The 10,160-nt window shown below is 37.6% G+C and overlaps 1 protein-coding gene across 2 annotated transcripts; it reads right to left on the reverse strand.

The window, feature by feature from the left end:
• Positions 1-1,162: 1,162 nt before the first annotated feature.
• Positions 1,163-9,607, reverse strand: LOC129310439 (uncharacterized). 2 transcript variants are annotated; one of them, XM_054952278.1, is made up of 15 exons: positions 9,469-9,607; positions 8,266-8,451; positions 7,896-7,924; positions 7,694-7,796; positions 7,254-7,431; positions 6,593-6,778; positions 6,162-6,319; positions 5,669-5,942; positions 4,640-4,848; positions 4,343-4,441; positions 3,388-3,923; positions 2,192-2,961; positions 1,789-1,987; positions 1,474-1,649; positions 1,163-1,248 (listed from the first exon to the last, which is right to left on the reverse strand). In XM_054952278.1, exons 2-14 carry the CDS (start codon positions 8,429-8,431, stop codon positions 1,494-1,496), a joined length of 3,063 nt encoding a protein of 1,020 aa, XP_054808253.1. In that variant the 5' UTR covers positions 8,432-8,451; positions 9,469-9,607; the 3' UTR covers positions 1,163-1,248; positions 1,474-1,493. The 2 variants fall into 2 exon arrangements, with proteins under 2 accessions (XP_054808253.1, XP_054808252.1); XM_054952277.1 differs by lacking the exon at positions 1,163-1,248 and having other exon boundaries at positions 1,419-1,649.
• Between the last annotated feature and the right edge of the window lie 553 nt (positions 9,608-10,160).

The following is a 10,160-nucleotide window of genomic DNA, read 5'->3' on the forward strand; positions in this document are numbered from 1 at the left end:
ATAAGTACTTTCACGCCTCAAGTACAAAATTCAACATTTATTATGAATCTTCATTTCATACCTGACAGCTTGGAGATTATCAGAGGCCATTTCAACAGAAATTCCAAACAAAAATACTTGTTTTGCGCCACACAGCATTGATCCATATAAATCTTAGCATTCTTGTTCACCACAGTTGCTCATAAGACCCAACTAATGGAAAGGAAGAACAAAATATAGAAATCGAGAAAGGGAAATTCCTGAACGCCACTGCAGGGACGTGTTGTTAATTAGTGCTTCAACAACAATAACAATCATTATCATACTATGCATGGTAGGCTTCATGAGTGGCATTACACCATTGTGTTCTATCAGTGCTTCATTTTGTTAAAAATCGTCTACCAGTTCACCTTGAAATGGGCATTGAGCGTATACGAGCATTGTCAAGCAGAATAAACAAGTAGTATTTCAATATTTCCCAGGTCACGAAGCAACGCAACACTAATTTAAAGAATGAGACTCAAAAATGTAAGTTAAAGTATGTTTCTGCAATTACCTCGACACACACAACTTATGACTGATTGGAGTCGCAGGCCTGACTTTAATCTATTTAAATATGTAATGAGTTCAAACTGATTCACTTCGATAGATAGGTCTACTTGACAAAAATAAATGCACAATTTCGAAGTTCAGAACAATAACGTGGAGAGTAAGAGACAGGTTGCAAATTGAAGTTTCTAAAATCGACAACCACAACACGTAAACTGAAACAAAGATCATGAATTAATAACAGAGAAAAGAACAATATCAACACTTCCTTTGGTTCCTTTTAGCAGCTTCTATGGATTTCCTGTTCCTCTTGTCCTCTTGGCTTTCATAAAATCTCCTTCTTTTACACTCTTGAAGCACACCGGCCTATCTTCGGGCTCATTGTCGCCCACTATGATCCGAGCGTTTTAAGCTGATTTGAAGAAAAGATAGAATATTTGAATACACACATGCAGGGTACAAGATGGGTGAGTGATCGCTTGCATGAAGAGACAATGGAGGCAGGATGGACGTGGGCACGATGACTTTGAAGGAAGCAAGGTGGAAAAGAAGCTCGAAAGGAAAAAGACAGCCTGACCTGATTATCTGAAGTTGAAGCCTCGAGGCATGAGGTTCATCTCATTGAGAGAGGTTGATTGAAGCTATTAAAGTACGCTTTACATAAGCAAGGATGGGCCTTTAGGTTCCCCATTGGTGTGTATCGTCAGAATATGGGTCGATCTGTTTAGGTGGACTATGTTGGGCTTTGAGAGGAGCAGTAAACTTAAAAAAAAAAAAAATTTCTAGATCTTCCAAAATTATTTTTTTATTACATCAAGAATTGAAAATACAATTTTTTAAGTTGGACTTGGAAATCATTTGAAATCTGTACATGAGCATAGTTAGAATCCTACTATTTATAGACACATTATAGCAATGGCCATCAAAAAGGAGGGAAGATAATACCGAAATCCTGCACAATAGGATCAGTGATTCCCGTTTAAGTAGGGCATTTTAATCGTCCCCTTGGAAGCATTGATACACAGAGCAGGACTTGCTCTGAATGAACTTTTTGCTGACTCCAGAGCTCTTGAAGTTTGAAGAGCCATCTCCCCATGAAGTTGAATGCATTTCATAGCCATCTACGGTGAACCACAAAATTAAACCAAAAGAAAGTAGCTTTAGAAGTCAATTCAAAATCAAAAAGAATGGAGGGAAAGAGTTTTGGAGGACACAAGATTCTATAGACATTTTTTGACGCTTCTAATTTCCTTCTCTCACCATATAGCATTCTCTATCTGTGTCTGACTCAGCTACCTCAAGTGCCCATGTGCGAATCCAATCAAGGCCTGCAGACATATCAGTATTTCCTTCCAACAAGGCAGTTGCAATGTAAGTTGGGTGAAGAGCAATCACAATGCATGCAGCTGCAAAAAGAGTAGCTCTTCTCACATATGCTTCTTTATGATGGCATACCTCCCTGCATAAACGTAATTTTGCCTGAATTAGCATGGTAGCATAACATCGCGAACCAAACAATGTGCATCTTAGTTCTACTTGATCAACAAGTGAGGCACACTTGTGTTGGTGAGATAGTAATTTTTAAACTACAAAATTCAGTATTATTAAATCCACCAGGCCCTCTCACAGCTTGGAGTCAAATAAAAAATTACTCAGTCAATACCTGGATCTTAACATATCCAGGAGTGAGGGAGCAAGTGCAGATGCTTCTGGGTGCATTGCTAAAGACTTCATGCAAACCCCGAGCATATGAATAAGTTTCCCGAGGACAATGAAATCCCTACCAAGCAAATCAACACCGTGTCTTTTCTTATCATACCCCTCCATGGCAGGAAGCATGAATGCAGCAGCATAAACAGGAAACTTGTTCTGGGAACACTCCATCAAGTTCTGCTGTGTCGAATGCAATCCCAAACTCCACCAGCGTGTCCTCCCTTTCTTGATTTGATTATGTTTAGAGGGAAGTTCCCTCTCATAGCTATTTGACCAATTCAACAAAGTTTCTGTTCTCGAGATCTCTTTCCAGGAACCAGCTCCAGGAGGCCCCGTGCTGCTAGGCAAGAACCATGGTTGAGTATCAGAAACAACTGAGATGAGGGATCCAGTCCTGTGTTTGGGTTTCATAATTTGCATTTCAGCAAGCTCCTGAGCTGCTTCCGTCATGACATCTAATATCATAATGCGCTGGCTGATATCTAAATTAGGAGAATACAATAGCCTGTTTAGTGTATCCAAGGATTCAAATGAGCAGGTGACTAACAAGGCAACTAACGCTTTTTGTCGCTTGTCTTCAGTTGATTCTTCCGCTCCTTCTACAGATATATCAGAGCAACGAACATAAACAAGAGTTTTGGTCAGATCCCCCGCCAAGTGCTTAAGTTCATCAGGGGATGCTCTTATGAGCTTTTCAGCTACATCGATAGCCCTTTCCACCTGCAACAAAATTGTACAACTTAATCAACATCTACGAGTCTTTCTACACCAAGTTTTAACACCCCCCCCCCCCAAAAAAAAAAAAAGGATGCTAGGAAACTTGTGCTCATCAGGAAAGCAGAACTTCATAGAACAATAAATTGAATTGAGTTTAGGGGCTAACATGGAAGTCAGCTAGGTGTTATGCTTCATGTCCTTAAGGTCATAATCATGTGTTGTGTATAATAGAAGCTCCTAACTAAGCCACAATAAAATGAAGTTGGCAGTTGCAGCAATTGTTAAACTATTTAATTAACACTGCATCATATTAAGCTTAACAGTCAATTAGCACCACCTCAACTGTCTGAAATCTTGAATTCCATCTTTATGTAAAGAAGGGGCAAATAACAAAAGAGGCAACTATAATAGTGGGAACTAATGACTAACCCCATCGGCATCATCTGTTTTTCGAAGAGCTGCAACTACATCAGCTAACTGCGAGATTCTTTTTTTCAAATCTGAGTCATCATCTGACAAGTCATATGGCTGTAAAGATAAATCACTTGAGGAATATGAGTTCTCACTTCCACTATCATCCACACCATTATCATCAATACCAGAGTCTGATTCAAGATTTAGTGAAGCTGGATCAATAATCTCATCTGGATCAAGCACATTAAATTCCGATAACTTCTTTCTACCTTTTTTACTCATGGTTATCCTGCTACTAGAGGGCAAACCAGAGCCCCCCTCTGGATCTGACACTGAAAGTATTTTTGTGCTTTCAACACCTTTTTCTTTGCAATTTGATGCAGCTAGAATGTCTTTCTTGGGAACATTCAATCCAAATTCCCAATCAATTGTCTCCTCACTGCAGCTATCATCAAGGTATAGAGGATTTTTTGGATCAATAACTTTAGACAACACTAAAGCAACAATGCTGGCCATTCTTCGAACTAAATGATTTGGACTCTCCAGTCTACCTGGAACATTTACACAAAATATTAGAAGATGAACGGAAACTGTTATTTCTCCAAATAGAGATGGCAACAATTTGGCCTTTCCAGCACAAAAATTCAGAAACCCGTCACATCATAGTACAGCAATTCTTTATTGTTCCACTACATGTATTTTTCCCCTTTTCAGGATATATATAAACATGTAAAAGAAATCATAAAACCAGAGTTCAGATTATTTAATCAGAAGCTAAGCCATTTCCCTATCTAGAAATCCCTAGAGTACTAATAGACTGCTTCCATCTCTAACACCTTTCCTTAAGCTAGGGCTGTATTTAAGTAGCGTTCTTGAGGATTAACATAGGCAGTAATCCACAAATCTCACATAAGCCTAGTTTCCATCACTATTATCAACACACCCAACTGTTACAAGTGAATGTAATTACAGCTAACTCCTTGAAGAATCAAATGCATGACATCCTTCGTCCCTTCTAATTCTTCTTTAGTCATTGTCTCAAGGGAAAGGCCAAGAGCTGCAGATATATCTGAGACAAATCAAGGGAAACATAAATATGAAAAAAATAAAAGTACATAAATGCATTTCAATGTACATGGCATCAGTCCCAGGGAATGCTCAGAAGGAAGTGAAAATGTCATATACATGAGGAAAGGATTTTATATCAATTTGAAACAATGTTTCTCCTCCGACACTTCAAAGACTGCTGCATACTCTGAAAGGATACAAGCTTGCTGCTCAATAGATGCTGTTTGCACAAATTCTTTCTCAGACCATACAGCCACCAGACGCTGGACTACATTTAAGAGTCCAGGGCGACTGTGCCCATATAAAATGGTGCATGGTGGGCATTCATGAACTGAAAATTGAAGAATCCACTTCAGACAACTTAAGGGAAATACTTTCCAGAGCAGGAATTTGTCCACAAACAAAGACCTAGACAGCAGCCACGGAAAAAGGAAAAAACACCAAGTGCATAACAATATATATTAGTTTTATCATTTCTTAAAAAAATAGTGAAAAAAAGAAAGACTGGAGTTGCCAGCCAAGCCAACTCAATTCGCAAAAAAAAAAAAAAAAAAAGAGCATAACCAAAGAGGTTGCTAAAAGATAGGAGGATCTCCATTAAGCTCAATGTTTCTTTAACGAGTTTCCATTATTATGCTTCCCCTACCTTGCCAGGTTTAGTGTCTGTCTAATGCCTCGTAATTGGCCAAGGCTAAATATCTGCAAACTGACTTATTGCAGGATACAGATGCATGAACAATGAAATGTGAAATTATGCATCTAATCAATGGCAAAATTGTACTACTACTATAACAACAATAACAAGATTATCCCACCATGTAAGGCTGGAAAAAATTGTACTATTACCGCTCAGCATTAATTAGTAATTAATTTAATACGAGGCACAATATCCCTCACAAAAGAAGTCCTTAAAGAAGTAAATAATCTTGCAGTATTCACATCTATTTAGATTAAGGCCTTAAGAGTAAGAATGCAATAGGATAATTCTTATCTTTCCTATTTACTTTTCTCTTGATCCAAGAATTATTTATCTTCTTAAAAAAAAAAAAATCATTCTTCCTTCAGTTTTCTCTCTCTTAACCTGGCATCAGATTCAGACTCTCAGACAGACAGGTAAGGCCACACATTCAAGAAATTCACCTAATAAAAAGGCCAAAAGAGAAATATTCTCCAACCTGAAAATAAGCCAAACAGGATAAATGGAAAAAAGTAACATATATCCACTAACCTAACTGAAGCCTGATGCTTAAAAGTGCGATGAAACAACAACCATAGAACCCAATAGGCTAGGATATCATCTGCATGACGAGAAACTAGCTGATGCAAAATTTGCTCAGAGATTCTTTCCACTGCAAAGGGATCTCTAATTGCCTCCATCATTCTCAACCAGAAGACAGAATCAGGGTTTGACTCGAGCAATTCCTCAGTAAGTGAATCATTACTTTTTAAGCAACTCTGTATATGACTTAGAACTTGGGATGTTACTTCACTTGATAACAGATCTACAAGAAAAGAGAATCAATCAAAAAACAACTTTACTGACTCTTAACAACTAGTCCATATGCAACTGTAATTCACAACATTAATGGCAATAGCACAACACAGAATGGCCCAAAAGTTCCAATGTGATGTTGCTCTAAACTTGTTATTTATCCACACACAACGAGTTTTTCCAGGCAATCAAAACATTATAAGAAGCAAACACAACGTATTCTAGTTACCAGCGGAGCCACGGCGACAAATGCGAGAAAACAATTCCCCAACAAATATCATAGTACCACTATTGTCCTTTTCTCCAAACTCCACTTTATTTTGCAGAATCACATCTCTTTCTTTTGCCAGGAAGAGAAGTTGGATGATAATCTGCCTGAAGAACAAGCTGAATATTTTTGGTTACGAAAAAACATGGAAGAAAGGACCAAGGAATTAAGAACATCAACAACAACAACAACAACAACAACAAGCCTTTATCCCACTAGGTGGGGTCAGTTACATGGATTGCAAGACACCATTGTACTCAAATAATGGAATTAAGAACATCAATCTCAAATAATGAAACAGCAAGATGTGTTAATCGATTTAAAAAGAATAGAGAAATGATGCATGTATAGAGCATACTACTATCCAATTCAAGGCTTAAAAATTAGGATACTGAGATGACAATGAAGTCAGAGAGTTCATTCTTGCTTTGTCAGGTATAGATGAAACAATCTGAGCCATCCTAGATACATCTGCTTTGAGTTGTTCATATGTAAAACCTGCTGATTCATAAGAACCACCAAACTCTATTGCTAATTGAAGCATTCCTTTATGTTCAATCAAGCACAATACAAGCAACCTGTCATGGATGCCAAAAAATCAAATTATTCTTCCTGATGTTCCATCATTTCAGATTGCAAATACCAGATGAAGCAAAAGTATGGTTTTGACACATCATTATGACTATTATAACATGTCAATGTTGCAATCATTAAATTCAAGGGTGCCAAGCTTAAAAGAGAGAGAAAGAATTGCAACTGCCAGTCCCTGTACCATGGGTATTCAAATATATGTCCCAGATTGCTAATTGATAGTACCTAATATTACAAGGAAATGCCTGATATAGAAAAGAGAGAAAACAAAAAGTGGTTCACACATTCAGTAATGAACTTTCTAAATGGTCCAGGTAATTGTCATCATAGGTCAGTTTGAATGCATAAAGGTGCAAGATATGAATTAACACCACATAGCTGTTGGAATAAATGACTTCTAAGGCGGAGAAATGGCATTCTAATTCTAATTCCTAAAGACAGTAAAAATACTAACAATCACACCTTTCAGAATTTGAGAGGACAGCATTAATATCTAGAGCATGAGCATCACTTCCATTATGCTGGAGTGAAAGAGCCAAAATCTGCACAACCTCAGGGATATGTCCATGAACAAAGAAAACATCGTAAACATGTTTCTTCGCAGAGAAGGGAAAACAAGCCAGCCAGTTCGGGGCAACATCTGCAGGTAATTGCATCTTATATGAGAAAAAAGGACAAGCAAAATGCTGATATGATTTTGCCTGGGAAAAAGAAGAGGAGGGCACACATAACATAGGAATAGATACTACAAAGAAAGATTCATCAACTAAATTCTTGGTCACAGCCCCAAAGACATGCCCTTCTGTGGATACCAGAATTTCCCAACAATTAAAACATGCACCATAGGAATGGTTACTGACGTGCAAATGCATGATAGAATAAATGATTTTAAAAACCATTACCAAGTAACAAGAAGCGAGCAAATGTTCGAAAAGCAATCCCTTGGTAAAATGCCTGCCACCAGTCAGCCCGCTCTTCTGCTGAATGAACTTTGACTGCTAAGACCTAAACATGCCACAACAAAAAAATATTTAACTGAAGAAAATGTAGATTAAAGGCATCAGAACAACATTACAAAATTTTGAAGAGGTTAATGACAAAAACCTGGTCCTGGTAACTCTCATCAATACTACCTGCCAAGGTCCAGATACCCAAATATTAGTTTTGCCCCAAATCAACGTATCAGCAATTCAATAACGAGCAAAAAAATGAAGAATATATTTTGATAAAACCTTCATATTCATGTTGGGAGCAATGAAACATAGCCAAAATGATTTGGCCCGACCCTTCATTTTCCAGTAACATTTAATTCCAGTTTCATTCTCTTCCATGAAAACACAACCATTATAGGACTAAAATCCGGAATATTGCAGCTAAATGCTGAACAAGAAAAGCAACCGCTAAACACTGCAAGAGAACAAGAACTAGAAGCAGGGGGAAACTGAAATAGCGAAAAATCATGCATAGGACTAACCTGAAATAAGAGAAGTGTCGATAGGGAAGAGAAGGGTAGCTATGGAGTGAAGCGCACAAATGACTTGATCAACATGTTTAGCACTCTTAATAGTTGATATCACTTTGCTAGCTTTGTCAAGGATTGCAGCTTCAAGTTCTCTCTTCATTGAAACCTCCTTCCCCATCTATCTAAGCTTCCTTTTTTCTGATACAAAATATACAATACAATCTTCGCCTGAGTTTGAGCGTGTGTTTGGTTTAAGGGAGGGGAAGGGGAGGGGAGGGGAGGGGAGAGTTTTTTAATGCTCCTTTGTTTGGTTTAGGATGGGAGGGGAGGTAAGAAGTGATTTACTGTCATACCCTTACATGAAATATTTTACTTTGACCATACAACAAAAGCCATCATAAATTGTTAAAAGACCATCTAAATAGGACCAAAGAACATTCTCATTATCAGTTGCTTCTTAATATTATTATCCTTCTCTTTAACCACCCTCTTTGTCCCCTTGCTGCAAGCTCTTATTCATCTCAACTAGCTCCGTCTAGTCCACATATTCTTTTATAAATTTCATCCATGCATGAAGCACAGCTAATAGCACCAGCCAAATAGCCATCAAAGTTTACATGATTGAACCTTAGGTAATTGGCTCCCTTTACTGTCAACATTAGTTGTTACGAATTTCCTTGCTGATCAGTGTCACTCATAATAGCATTATCAGGAACCCGACCCATTAATATTGATTATGGTTCCTGCAGTGACATTACCATCTTTCACAATTACATCATAAGATTTTCACCCATTGAACCATACAGATGAACTTTTTTTTTTTTTTTAAGGAAAAAAAATCCACATTATTCCACCATGAAAGATAATCTTGCAGCTAAGTTCGCAGGTAATTGGGTTGCAATACACTCAGGGGAAAATCGAATAGCCAATTTATCAAATAGGATTTCTAATCCGAGTTAAAAAGCTATATGATGATTACAGAACTGAATTGGATGCGAAATCTGAGAAGACCCATTTACTTGTTAAGTCATAAACCTGAAAAAACCCATATATTGTTCTATGGAGGATAATGTTCTTTGAAGAGGGCTTCAGGGCAAAAAAAAAAAAAAGAAATCACGATAGTGAGAGGAGCAGAGGGAAATGACAGAAAACTCAACATAGATGACGGAAAACATGAGAGAATGACGATAACGAGAGAAGCAGAGGGAAACTCACCGGAAAACGGAGACACGACGGTGAGATGAGAAGGCTAGGACGGCGCACGGCAAGATCGACGAGGAAGAGCGCGAGCACGACGCACGGCGAGAGCGCAGGCGGGAACGAGAGGAGGATGCAGATTGCAGAGTGAATCGATCGCCTTTTTTTTTTTTTTTTATAGTTTTTCAGGTATGGGCAATTGTGGAATTAGCAAAATTAGTGAGGATAAATTAGTCAACTTGACTCCTCTCCAAGTAAAAACCTAATTTGGACAGACCAAAGCATGGAGAGGGGGATTTTTCTTTTTTTTAATGAAAAAGGATAAATATACCTAACTCAAGGAGTATAAAGTGAGTACAAACTAAACAAATCTATCATCAATTACCTCCATTCAAGAATGGTGGTTTTTAATAAAAAATATACAACATATTATCGAAAGAGTGACAATAGTGAATTAAGGAGTGGGCAAGACAATTAACTTCTTTAAATATAAAATATAAATTAACAGTGCACATTTTGTAAAAAATAAGTTTGGTCTCATCCACAATCTATTGAAAAGGATGATTGGAAACTTGTTCCCAACATAACAAATTCAAGGCAGCATCACAATCATTAAATAGTTCAACTTTAATGAATCCATGTTATCGACAAAATTCTAAGTCAAGTTTGATTCCAATAAGTTCAACTATAGTTGGAGGGACTTTCTCTAA

This window comes from Prosopis cineraria, unplaced genomic scaffold (assembly GCF_029017545.1).
Source record: "Prosopis cineraria cultivar Desert tree isolate PC_DT_omini unplaced genomic scaffold, ASM2901754v1 PC5, whole genome shotgun sequence".
NCBI lineage: Eukaryota > Viridiplantae > Streptophyta > Magnoliopsida > Fabales > Fabaceae > Prosopis > Prosopis cineraria.

Bases quoted from the DNA above. Each gene is read 5' to 3' on its own strand.
- LOC129310439 (XM_054952278.1), bottom strand. From the start codon at position 8,431: ATGGGGAAGGAGGTTTCAATGAAGAGAGAACTTGAAGCTGCAATCCTT. The intron at 4,442-4,639 runs GTATCCTTTCAG...GATTTGTCTCAG, and splicing joins ATCTATTGAGCAGCAAGCTT to ATATATCTGCAGCTCTTGGC. The intron at 1,650-1,788 runs GTGAGAGAAGGA...GGTTCACCGTAG, and splicing joins CAGATAGAGAATGCTATATG to ATGGCTATGAAATGCATTCA.